We start from the raw sequence: 13028 nt of genomic DNA, 5'->3' as shown, positions 1-13028 counted from the left end.
ACAGAGCCATAGGGGACTAGGACAGAGCTAAGAGCTACAATGAGCAGGGGGCGGCAGAGAATCTGGTCAAGGACCTGGAGCAGGGGATGGGCAGTATTTTACCCACTGAGGTAAATCAGCATGTCTTTATTAGGCATAGTCTTTGGTGGGTCATGATGGAAGCCTATGGCCAGGCTGAGGTCAAGTCAGAGCCCCAAATGGGTGGAAGCTCCATTCTCTCTCTCCCCACCGAATTCCTCTTTTTCTTCCCATCCAGAGAGCTATCAAACAAAGAGCAGCATCACGTCTGCCAGAGCTCTAAACTGTCTGGTTTGAAATTAGGCCGAGGGCTACCCTTTGCCTACCCTGTCAGAACCTGCTGGATTTCACCCCTGCATGATATCCAAGCGGGAGACCAATACATGCCCTGCCAAGCAAAATACAGACATCCCTTTCCAGCCATGCCCATTCTGCACAAATTCATTCTCCCATTCTACCCTGGGCTTAGAAAAAGGATGGGAAAATGGAATACAACCTTGGCCTGGGGAGAGACCTCTCCAGTTTATGTCTACTAGAATAGTACCCATTAATTCAGATCGTTCTGAATTCAACATTCACACAGAGTAAAAGCCACCCCCCTCCGAAAAAAAACCCCAACCCACCATTCTTTGCATTATCAGTTACTCAACAATTATAGCCTCGTACAAGTCATTGATGTGTTAAATAAACACGTTGCCTTTGCTCCACCTCTATTACTGGAAAAAGGGGCACAGCTGCAACCCATATTATATATATATATATATATGGCCAGACATGCAAAATGAGGGAGGTGGTATGACTATGACTCAGAAGAAGCTACAGAATCACAAATGCAGCTTGCGGAGAAGAATGCAGGGAGAGAAGCTTTTAAGGAAACTGAACTTTACTCCCAGGACTGCTATATGTTGAGAATGGATTATGGAGCTTTATTATGGCAGGAACACCTCCTCCTCCTCCTCCTCCTCCTCCTCTTCCTCCTCCATGGGGAAACTCCTCAGGATCAGGGATGACAACCTTGGAAGGAGGGAGGCAGTTTCAAAACTGACAACCTCAGAAACAAAGCTGCAATTGGCCATGCAACTTTTTTTAAAAAAGTGCCAACTGCAGACAGGCTACTGCTGCCAGGGCTTCCTACGGGGCAGCAAAGGCAGGTCCACGAAGAGGCAGGCAGCGTAATCAGTAGGTGCATGATTCGAAAGAAATCAATCTGTTTGGGGAAAGGCCTGAGTAGAACAGTGATGAAGGGAGAAACTGCTGTTTGTGCTCCGCTAAGGGGGAAAGAGTAGCGGGGTTAAATGCCTGCCCCCTCCGATACAGTTGAAAGAAATGGTCCGACCAGAGACAGGGGAGGCAGAAAGTTCCAATATCTCTACCCCTCCCCACCCCCCCACACACACCAGCAGCGCAGCCAAGGGCCAAGCACGGAGGACGGTATCACAGGTGGAACTGAGCTCAGACACCATCATCCAGGCCAGGTTCAGCATCAGAGGACGGGACATACTCTTTGCTAAGACGGACGATCTCCTGGGAAAGGACCTCCAAATCCTGGAAGGAAGAGGGAAATCAGATGAGAGGGACCCAGAAAAGGAGACCAGGGGAAGAACAGGCATGATATCAGTGGTGAAATTCAAAAAAAAAAATTACTACTGGTTCTGTGGCCATGGCTTGGTGGGCATGGCTTGGTGGGCGTAGCAGGGGAAGGATATTGCAAAATCTCCATTCCCACCCCACTCGGGGGCCAATCAGAGGTGGTATTTGTCGGTTCTCCGAACTGCTCAAAATTTCCGCTACTGGTTCTCCAGAACCTGTCAGAACCTGCTGGATTTCACCCCTGCATGATATCCAGGCGGGAGACCAATACATGCCCTGCCAAGCAAAATACAGACATCCCTTTCCAGCCATGCCCATTCTGCACAAATTCATTCTCCCAATTAAAAACTGCTCATTGGGCTTGGATTCAAAGGAAGTCTGGAAAGCAACAAAACCCAAACCAACACAGAGATAAAGAACCAATGGCAATCAATACGCTTTATTAAGAGAAGAAAAGGACGGCTTGGACTGCAAAAAAAAAAGCAACTTCTCTTAAAAGACCCTGAAAACAAGACCTTTCTTCCCCTTTTAGCCCTGTGGCTCAGAAGCCTGGATTAGATGCATCTCAGGTCAAATTTTCTCTTGCAGAGCCTTGGACACCAGGAGAGCTAGACCTGCCTCCATGCCCTAGCTGGCATCTTCTACCATCCACTCTACCTGCCCGCAGCTTCTTTCCCAAATGCACAGTGCCCCCTACAGACCATCACTGGGGTTGCCCACACTGCTACCTCTGCCATGTACCACCTTTTCCTTTCCCCCCCCTTCTCAGTATTTCCCTGCATGGCTGGCTTATCTGAAGACTTCCTCCCAGACTAGCGTCTTGATCCTCACCGACAGTGCCAAGTTAGCATCCTTTTTCTGCCCCACACTGACTGCTCCACCGAAGCCCCAACCTTGAAACAGCCTGTCCTCTGAGGATGCTCACACACACCCCATCCCTCCCCATTCAGACACAGCTATAAATAGCCTCTTCTTTCCGCTGACATCATTCTTTCGTCCCCTTGTTCCATTAGGACATTGAAAAGATCAGATTCTACATCAAGCTCATGCTGAAGGGGGGGAGGGGAACACCCCAATATGCTGCAAAGTCTTTCACTGGGCCGGGCTCTCTTTCTCTTACCTCAGCATGTGCTTTCGTGATAAAAGCAGGCAAGCAGAAGACTCACCTTGCTAGATCAGATAGAAGTCTATCTAAACCAGCAATCGGTTTCTAGCTACTGGAAGCAAGGAAGCTCTCTAAAACACAAAGAAAGAGCAATTGATTTTTCCCTGCCATCTGATCCTAGAAACTGATATTCAGAACTATACTTCTTTTGAATATGGAGTATCCTTTGAGATGCCATGGCTAAGAGGAATGTTCTAAAAGAACTACCTTGCATAAATCTATCTAGTCCTTTGAAACGTCTTTCTCTGTGAGTTTTATAAACTACATAAATGCTGTATGTGGGTTCTGTATTAAGGGGTTTTCCTTAGCACTTTTTTTGACGAGGGGGAGCTCAAAGCACCTGCAAAGGGGATCTGAGTGCTCTTCTACGCAGACTCTTGCCTACCTATCTGAAAATCCAGCATTACACCACTTATTTCACTGGAAAAAGAAACCAGACGGCTGAGCACTCTTTATAATCTGGCCTAGCCCAGCGGTGGGTGTTAAGTAACAAACAGTCAAGAAGTAGCATTCCTGCTACACCATCACCACCATCACCACCATGGCCAGAATGCAGATATCTCTCCTGCACCCCCAGACATACTTCCAAGCTCCAAATTTTTTTCCCTTAATCTACTCTTCCCAAAGGCAACTGCACCACCCAAAATTTCCTGTCTGAATGTGGGTGGTCACCCATCTGTGACATAGAGAGAAGGAAGGCTGGAGAAAAATGCAGATTGTGGGTACGAAGATAAGAGTTCTTCATTCAAGGTCACCAGAATGTTCAGGCAGAAGGAAATTTGCTACTCCCTTAGCTTCCCTTTGGTGCCAAAGCTGGGCTCTTGCTGCCTCTCTTCCTCATCAGTCACCTTGATCTGCAGCCTGAGAAACAAGATGAATGGCCAGGCAGCTACAGCAGCTGTGCGTATACACTTACTCAGGATGAAGAACACACAAACTCAGAAGCCAACTAGCAGAGTCTCTCTCTGTTCTTATTCACTTTCTACAGCAGCAGAGGTGGGTTTCAGCAGGTTCTGACCAGTTCTGGAGAACCGGTAGCGGAAATTTTGAGTTCGGACAACCGGTAGTAAAAATTCTGACTGGACCTCCCCGCATCTATTCTCTGCCACCCAAGTCTCAGCTGATTGGGAGGAAATGGGGATTTTGCAGTAACCTTCCCCTGAAGTGGGGTGGGAATGGAGATTTTACAGTATCCTTCCCCTGCCACGCCCACCAAGCCACGCCCACAGAACCGGTAGTAAAATTTTTTGAAACCCACCACTGCACAGCAGCCTGTTCCTCCCATAAGAGCTCTCCCCAATGCCTCATTTTTCAAGTTACAGGCTGCTGAGGATTTGTCCAACAAGCCCTACAGTATACCTCATAACAAGTATCTTCTCCCTCTCTGGCTGCTGGTTATAACCCCTTTCCCAACCATAGATTTCTTGATAGTGTTGGATCAGAACTCCTATTGTTGCAGGAATCATGGGAGCTATCATCCGACATCATGTGGGAATTTATGTTTGGCAAAGGCTGCCATAGCTGCCTTCAGCATTTCTAGATTGGTGTTTGTAGCTGTGCCTTGAATATAGCCTGCTGGGTCCCCTTTGGCTAATTTTTGTTCTCCCCAGCCTCTTCTGTATTTTGTTTATGGGGAGTTGCTCTTGATCATTTGGGTTGCCAACTTTATTTTTTTTGGTTTGGCAATTCTGTTTTTCTGAATGTGCAGAGCATTGCTTTTAATCAGAAGGAGCAGAAAATAGTTGCGGTATATTAGCAATAGTGAAAGCCAGTATGATGTAGTGGTTAAGGCAGAAACCTGAAAACCTTTGAGTTCTACTTCTGCCTTGGGCACAAAGCCACCTGGATGACTTAGGGCCAGTCACTCTCTCTCTCTCTCTCTCTCAGCCCTAGGAAAAAAAGCAAAGGCAAACTATTTCTGAAAATGTCACCAAGAAAACTGCACAGGGTAGTTCAAGACTAATTCAAGGGCAGACACGCACAAAATTATAATAATAATACAATCATCGTGGCTCTAAGGGAAGGTGCCATTGATTATGTCTAGAGCAACTTCAGAATATTTTTCAATTAGGGATGTTGGCACCAGGAGTCTAGTTTAGGATTGCAATAATCTAGTTGAAAGGCAAAATGACAGTTACTTATAAAACTGAGCAGGCGAGGATTGGGCCTTCCTCTAGGTAAGCTGACACTGCAGTAGACTTCTGTTTACAGCATGACCTTTGCTATCAAGGGCACTGTCTCCTTGTGATGGTAACCATGTGGATCCCAACCAAAGGCAACCCCTCTCTGCATGTTTCCTTAAGACACAGGAGTGTCTTAGCTCACGCTTTTTATTCCAAAGTAATTGTTCCAAATAACCCCCCACCGCCACCTTCCGCATTTTGGTTACTTAGCAATGCCATTTAGTTTTCCTCCTGGGGCAACCTTTTCTTCCTCACCAGGGTGACTTCCAGACGTCTTCAAATTAGAATTCCCAGAACTCCATGCCAGCCTGTTCAAAGGCAGGAATTACGCCACCCAATATTCTTTAACCCTTTGCTTTACAACTCCTACCGGCTTTAGCCAGCATGGGCAACAGCAAGTGTTTGCATAGGTTGAATTTCCCAAATCCCCAAACAGCAAATCCTGGGGAAGATCGTGCACTGCCCGAGGCCCCAGGGTGATATATAAATGCCTGAAAGTTGTGAATGAGATCCCCGGGGACCTCTACAAGTTTATCCCAAGTGATAATTTTTAATGAATAAGAAAATGGTTAAATATGTGAATTATTTTTAATTCTACCTACATTTGAGTATGGTTAAAAGGAAATAAAACCCAAGGTTAGTTTCTATCCTAAAGGTAAAGGTAAAGGTTCCCCTTGCACATATGTGCTAGTCGTTCCCAACTCTAGGGGGTGGTACTCATCTCCGTTTCAGAGCCGAAGAGCCAGCGCTGTCTGAAGACGTCTCCGTGTTCATGTGGTCGGCATGACTCAACGCCAAAGGCACACGGAACACTGTTACCTTCCCACCAAAGGTGGTCCCTATTTTTCTACTTGCATTTTTTACATGCTTTTGAACTGCTAGGTTGGCAGAAGCTGGGAGAAGTAACGGAAGCACACCCCGTTACGCGGCACTAGGGATTCGAACTGCTGAACTGCCAACCTTTCGATCGACAAGCTCAGCAACTTAACCACTGAGTCACTGTGTCCCATTTAGTTTCTATTCTAGCCTCATCCATAATATTTTGGAGTGTGGTCCCCAGCATGCCCTTGAATGGCCAAAGGAATTTGTCCATCTTTGCCTTGTCATAGAAAAGCTGCCTGTGTTTAATGTAGAACACTATCGTATGGGGGAAAATACACTCTTTGCTCTAGCTTTCCTACCCCAAATCCCGGGGTTTTCCAAGTGAATAAGTCAGAGCAATAAGTTCCTAGGGAGCTCTTCTCTAATATCTCCCCTTTGGGAAGAGAACATGATACAGAGATACGAGAGAAGGCATTCTTGGGTGTGGAAACCCACTTAGAAAATGCCTTCCTTGCAGAGTGCAGCCCAACATTTGATTTCAGACTTACTGAAGCCTGTCTATTCATTCATCCAAAATGTTGGGCTGTTGTGGCTACAGCATGGCTTTGATTCACAATTTGCTTCTATTGGATTGTGGAGACCGCTCTTAGCAATGTTGCTTGTTTTACTGACTGAAATGTTTTTTTTTTTTTGTTTGTATCAGAATTGGCATTCATTAGAACCAGTTATGCATCTGTCAGATAAATAAAATGAAATGTCCTGCATAAATGGCCATTTCCATTTCAGTACTCTGAAAGTTCAGGGTTCCTATCACTTTATGCCTTTTGCTTGGTCCTCGTAGGCAGAATTCCTCCCTTCTTCCCCTTGCAGTTCAGTGGCTGATTCTGCCCAGTTCGCATTTCACCCCCCAAAAGCCTTTTCTCCAGGGCCCACCTACAAACCTTCTGTAAGTGCATGTTTTTGGTGAGCTGCTCCTCCAGCATGTTCTGTAGCTTCTTGTTCATCTCACGCAGGTTCTCATCTCCTGGCTTCACCAGATCTCGCAGGACACTACTTAGGCTACTTCGATCAACCTGCCCATGAGCCCCAGACACATCTGCCAAAGGGAAAAAGGGCAGGGAGAAAAAAAAAGGCAGTGACAAAGAAGTTACAAATGAATGTGTAAATGAAATTATGGCTGTAGTGGAAACAGAGCATATGGGTTACACCATGTGAAGAGGAAAAACAGAGGTCATGTATTGGATTATCCTTACTATGAATAACTACATTCAGTGGTGGGTTGCCCCCGGTTTGCACCGGTTCTATAGAACCAGTAGTAAAACTGGCAGGAGGCCCCGCCCACTGACCCCGTCATCAAAAGCAAGCAAGCGCGCAGCCCCATTGCAAACCAGTAGTAAAGGTAAGTAGAACCCACCCGACTACATTGCTTTCCCCTATAACAGGGGTCTCCAACCTTGGCAACTTTAAGACTTGTGGACTTCAACTCCCAGAATTCCTCAGCCAGCGCTGGCTGAAGAATTCTGGGAGCTGAAGTCCACAAGTCTTAAAGTTGCCAAGGTTGGAGACCCCTGCCCTATAACAGCAGTCTTTCTCTTGAGAAGTGATTTTTGAAGAACACTCCTTAGAATGAAGGAGATCATGACTAACAAGTTTGTCATCCCCGGGAGAAACCAGCCTAAAAATGCTATGGGAACAAGTTACCCCACTTACATCTTCAAAATTCTGCACTGGATCCCCTTTTCATAAAATATTAAATTTGTGTCCACCCACTGGATAGGGCAGCCTTTCCCAATTTGGTGATTTTTAGAAGTGTTGGATAACGGAGAACCTGCGAATCAATGTCCATCATATCCAGAGGGTACCAAATTGGGGAAGACTCCCCAGTTATCCACCAGAACTCTTTCCTTGGTGACCTTTCTGAAGTGCATAACCAGAGGTTTATTTTAAATGACCTTTGAAGAGAGGAAGATAGATGACCAACAAATGGTTGGTTCTTTTTCCCCAAGCTTCCGAACTAAATGGATTGGTTTTTATAATTGTTTTATTCCTCTGAACTTGCAATGGTATGCGGGAATGACCTTGCAAGGCAGGAGGAAGATCAACCACCTAGACAATGGTCTGATAAATGAAATCTGAGTCTGAAGGAGGAGTGGTAGCAAAAGTGGCTCATAAGGGACCTTCCTAGTTTTCAGGAGAGTCAAAGTGAGGAAACGGGGGGAGGACTTTTAGACTTGCAAGATTCTGTTAATGTAACCTTGCAGTAAAGATAGAGTTAGTACTCCTAGTTGTGTTTCTTGTCTGGACTACCTCGCAAGACTGACGGGACTCTATATGGATGCGTTTAGTTTATCGTTATCGAGAATGAGTTTCCACATTCCAAAAGGGGAGGATCAGAATTATGAGAAGCAAATAAAATCTGCTTGAGTAGTATCATTTAATTCCACAACCAATTAGAGTTGAGTGGAATATGATGATGTTAGGGAGCCAGTTCAGAGTGAGGTCACGAAAAATTACTCTTAGTTTAAGCGAGAATTGAGTGAGGGAAAGAAGCTGCACTCTAAAGTTTCTCATCTTTATTCTCAGTCCTGTTTACTTTTAGAAACGCAGCCAAAATGGAGAATTTGCAAGCAGGGGGCTAGCAATACTGTGGAATCCACCCCATTCCCCCACTTCCAATATTAAATGCTATAATAGTAAATAAAACAGCAGCAACTGTGATATCCACCTTTCAATTCTCCCTTTTAGAACTCTCACTTATCCTCCAGTCGCCACCTCCCTGTGCCTCTAACCATTACTCACAGCTTTCTTTCCTGGAGTTTGAGCTGGATCTAATCTCATCAGGGATCTGACATGAATGTGGGGTCTTTCCATGTAGGAAAGCTGAAAGTTGTTCAACCATGAAATTAGCAAAGCAGCAGGAAAGAAATAACAGCATTAGACCAACCTCCCTCCCGCCCTAAGAAACTAGCATGAAAAAAAGGGCACAGGAATTAAATTGGGTGCAGGGTGGAGGGAGCCAACACATTTGCTTGCGGATTCACTGCTTTCGGGAGCGAAGAGATAGATAACTCCAACAAAAGGGAAGTCTGTATGGCTCCATGACAGCCTAGCCTATGGTATGGATCATGGGGTTGCAGAGATAAGGATGAGGAAACAATGACAAATGTCCCTGGAGTACAGCAAGATATAAGGCTCTTGAGCACTTTGCTATACTCTTGTCAAAACAAGAGTTAAAGTCGAAGCATTTTGACCATACCCAGGCCCCATGTATTGGGGAACAGCTCTGATTTCAAGGAACATCGAAGTAAAATTAAGCCTCTTAACGTTGCCATTTGGTCAAGCAGCCAGTGCAGAGATATGTTGATAATCACTATTTCATCTGAAGAAACCACAACCTCAAATTTGCCTGCCATTCTCCACCAATGTCCTGCCAGATGCCTGGCTAACTTGGATGCTTAGTGTTGTGATCAAGGCCCAAGTAGTGATTACCAAAGACAATTCAGTCCTCAACAAACTTAGTTTATTAAAACAGCTGAGAATTAATTCATTCTCAGCTTAGTCCAAAACAAAATTCTTAATAACCAGTCCGTCAGCCTTATCACCAACCTTTGGTGTCTTTGGCAACCTGCCAAAGGCTTTTCTTGGCAAAACCCCCACAAAGTTCAAGAGACGCTAACAAGAAGCGCGGGAATCAACTTTGCTTTTCTACAAAGAACCCAACAGTTCGTTGCTGCTCTTTTAAGCATTATGGGAATGGCCAATCATCTTCTGGTCTTTTTTCTTCAGCTACTCTTGCCTTCTGGCAGCTCTTCGCATGTGTGCACTAGGAACAGGCTCCTCCTGTTCCTCTGCCTCTCTGCTGTCAGTCTCTGGAGGCTCCGGAGTCCGCGCATCACTCCCAGATGGCCCTGGCCCCATCTCTGCCTCCGACGCAGAGCCCTCGTCCGGGCCTTCCCCTGACTCCAAGACTGGTCCATTGTCCTCCCCAGCCTCCTCACTGTCCGACTCCGCTGCCAGGTCCGCAGGCTACTGGCGGACCACAACACCTAGCTTCATTCTTGACCTTGTTAGTCCTTATCAGAGCTGATTTGATAAATCCAAAGTGGGTAGTTCTTTCTAAACCCCAACTATCCAGCCTTTCCAAATGGTGAGACCTTACTTGGAAGGACATTTTCACATCAGCTTCCCGGAAATGGAGAGAAAAGTGGTAGAGACTGAGCATTGGTGTTCTCGTTTCCTTTCTTCCAAGACCACTGGGGAAAGGCCTGCATGTTGCGCCCTCCCTTTCAAGGCTGCTGAATACAATTTGCTGCCTTGATTTCCAAGACTGATGCTGGACTAAAGCAACCCTGACATCTAGATCAATTCTGCCTGTTCTCCCTTTCAGCCTTCATCAATCCAGCTGTCTCTCAATACCAAAATCCTTCCTGTCCCTTGGCTATGCTAGTAAGTGTTGCCATACATACACACAAAGCCTCAAAGAAGAGATGGTGGCCATGGATCCTAGGCTTGAACCTAGCTCCCGTATCAAACTCAATTCTCCTGCTCAGCTTAGTGCCCATTGCACTTTCTACTCTTCCATTTGTTCACTGGGTAACAATCATCAATGCAAGTTACAATCCACATGTTGCCATTTAACAGAAGCAAGCACACACTGTTTAAAAATTAGCATTTGATTCTGCAAAAGCTGAACTCTGAAATCCACAGAAACTATACACTCCTTTTTGGGTTTCTTACTCTGCATATACCCAAGAATCCCTATTTTAACAACAACAACAACAACAACAACAACAACAACAACAACAACAACAGCAGCAGCAGCAGCAGCAACAAAAATTACATTTTCTCTCCCCTTTGTCCTTGCAGCTCATCAAATTTAGTGGCCATAGTAGTTAGTGGCCGTAGTAGCGTTCATTTTCAGAGAAGGAAAATCACATTTCTTAAAATGCCAAATTTGACACCCAGTAGTCCCTTTTGTGGGCCATGCTCACGAGCATTCAATGAAAGGGTAAGAAAATATCCATAATTTGCCATCCTCATCTGGAATATGCTGTGATACTTAAAAGTTCTGCCAGCGTGTTAGGAAGCCTACTAGCAGGACTTCCTAAAATGTTCTTTAGAAGCATTTTTGTTTAAACTCCCTCTTCTGTCAAATTTTCACTCACTTTATTGTGATCTTAACGGAAAACAGCACAGTTTGAACCGCTATAGTCCAAGAGGACAGGGTAAGATCTAATGGACTTACGCAATAAGGAGATAGATTGCTGCGTTTAGACTATTATGCCCTTACACAGTCACAAGTTTTCCTTTCCTCTTGCTGGCTTTTGGTTTCAATGTACAAAATCTATCCATTATTTCCTCACATTGGCACAGAACATTTGGGCAAAGACCTGAAAGTGTTACAGAAGTAGGAGTAGTTGCATTTTAAGAAAAGACAAAAAAAAAAAAACATGCTGAAATCTCTGGGGCACTGGGAATCAAATAATTAGAATATGGGGCTAGATTCAATTACAAAGATTTGGAGGGTAAATCAGGCTGCGAATGACCGCCCGATCAGGCAAAAAGGAAAGACGCTCAAGATGCAGGAGGAGGAGGAGGAGGAGGAGGAAGTGGTGTTGGTTTGTATTTTTAGCATTCATGAAATATTCACCGGCTGAGTTGTGTGTTGCCAAGCTGAGGCAAAGGCGACCCTGCACAAGCTATTTATAGCTGACTTCTGTTTCATGCCCATAGCACAATTCAATGTGGATGTACAAAAAACGTGCCCAAAGGATGCCCTCTCCCACACCATCACTTGACTATGTAGTTGCATGGCTCTTCACCTGAACATGCAGACTTTTTCTAAGGCACCCCTTCTTCCTTATTATTCCCTGCCCCCCCCCCGCAACGTTTCTGTTCCTTTGCAGTTCTGATTCACCAGCGGAACAGCAGGAAGACCCTACATGGCGAAGGTGCTCTAAGGGCAGTGGAGCCCGTAGAGGAGGGGCTGGCAGAGGCAAGAGACAATTAGTTCATTGTGGGACTGGACTGGGGAAAACTGCAGGGCACACCCAGCAGGGGGAGCACCAGGAAAGCAAGCTGTCAGGACAGCATGTTAGGTGTGTGACTCAGTTTCCCAAATGATTTCCTGAATGATTTGCTGAATCCAACATTTTTTAAAAGTTGGCTGCTGACCACATCCATTTTCATGTGTCATTCTTGGGCAGGAAACAGTTTCCTTTGGAGCACAACTCTAACCACAAACCAAGGGAACTCTAAAAACTATCCTAGTGAGAACTCCTCCCACTCCCACCGCCACACACCCCCTGGCTGTTTCATTCTTGATAGGAAGAAAAATATGTCTAAAATGGCATCTTCTTAAACAGCTTAGGTTCTCCTCCTCTACCAACTTGATGCTGGAAGCATTACAGCCGCTAATCCTGATTTCCTCAGTTTCTGAACCTGTAAAACTCTTATTTTGTTAATAAGATAAATAGATCTCAATGGAGCAATCTGTTTTGGACAGTCCATTGATTCAGGTCAAGTATTTTGTAATTGTACTACCCAAGTGTGTGGAATATGGCATTAACTGAAACTGAAATTTAATGAATTGAGAGAATTAGCTTTGACTTGAAAAAAGAGTGAAAAGCAGCTTCTAATCCTGCCAGCACGTTTGTATGATTTTGAGTGACAGCACAGAATTGACAGGTTAAGAAAAGGAAGGAGGACTATTCAGCGGGATGGATTTACTTTGGTTAGGAAATGGGGCTTGTCAGTCTCTCACAATAGCAGAGAACTGTTGAAAGCCAAGTATCTATTGAAGATCAAAGTGGCCACCGTTTCCTGATGATCATTCAAGATCATCGATCACCCTTAAATCTGTTTAAACTGCTCCAGAAAGGAAAACTCGGGTGGGGAGTGGATGGAAAAGAAGCAAATCAAGTCTGGGAAATATCTGCAATTTTGTAAAAGAGAGGTAGACTTCTTTATGGGGCTGCTTCTCAATCAGTCAAGGTGTTTGCATACGAATGTGAGATTACATCTATATCAGTTTTTTTATATGAACGCAGAACCTACATTAGCCATGCTATACTCATTCCAAAACTTGTACTTTTGTCAGAATCATAAATGAAAATAGCAACAACCCAAATGCTTCAGAAACCAAATTCCCGTATCCTGAAAATCACACCACATAAACTAATAGAAGTCTCTACATCAATATTTCAATAAGTCTCTACATCAATAAATTTATACTTGGTTTTAATTTGGTT

At 44.8% G+C, this 13028-nt stretch overlaps 1 protein-coding gene across 3 annotated transcripts in view; it reads right to left on the bottom strand.

The window, feature by feature from the left end:
- Positions 1-457: 457 nt before the first annotated feature.
- The window catches only part of GRIPAP1 (GRIP1 associated protein 1), a 76878-nt gene continuing 64307 nt past the window's right edge, over positions 458-13028 (bottom strand). For 2 of the 3 annotated variants that reach the window (XM_070938079.1, XM_070938080.1), the window contains 2 exons: positions 6720-6874; positions 458-1563 (listed from right to left, as the gene is read on the bottom strand). In XM_070938079.1, the coding sequence (XP_070794180.1) occupies positions 1471-1563; positions 6720-6874 (248 nt within the window). In that variant the 3' untranslated portion in view covers positions 458-1470. Of the gene's footprint in view, positions 1564-6719; positions 6875-13028 lie in introns of those variants that run through there. The other variant, XM_070938081.1, reaches the window with a different exon arrangement.

The sequence above is a fragment of the Pituophis catenifer genome, unplaced genomic scaffold (assembly GCF_029215685.1).
Source record: "Pituophis catenifer annectens isolate HBS135680 unplaced genomic scaffold, rPitCat1.0.hap2 SCAF_2, whole genome shotgun sequence".
Lineage (NCBI taxonomy): Eukaryota > Metazoa > Chordata > Lepidosauria > Squamata > Colubridae > Pituophis > Pituophis catenifer.
Note: the sequence above shows the minus strand (reverse complement) of the source record. Positions and strands in the feature narration are given on the sequence as shown.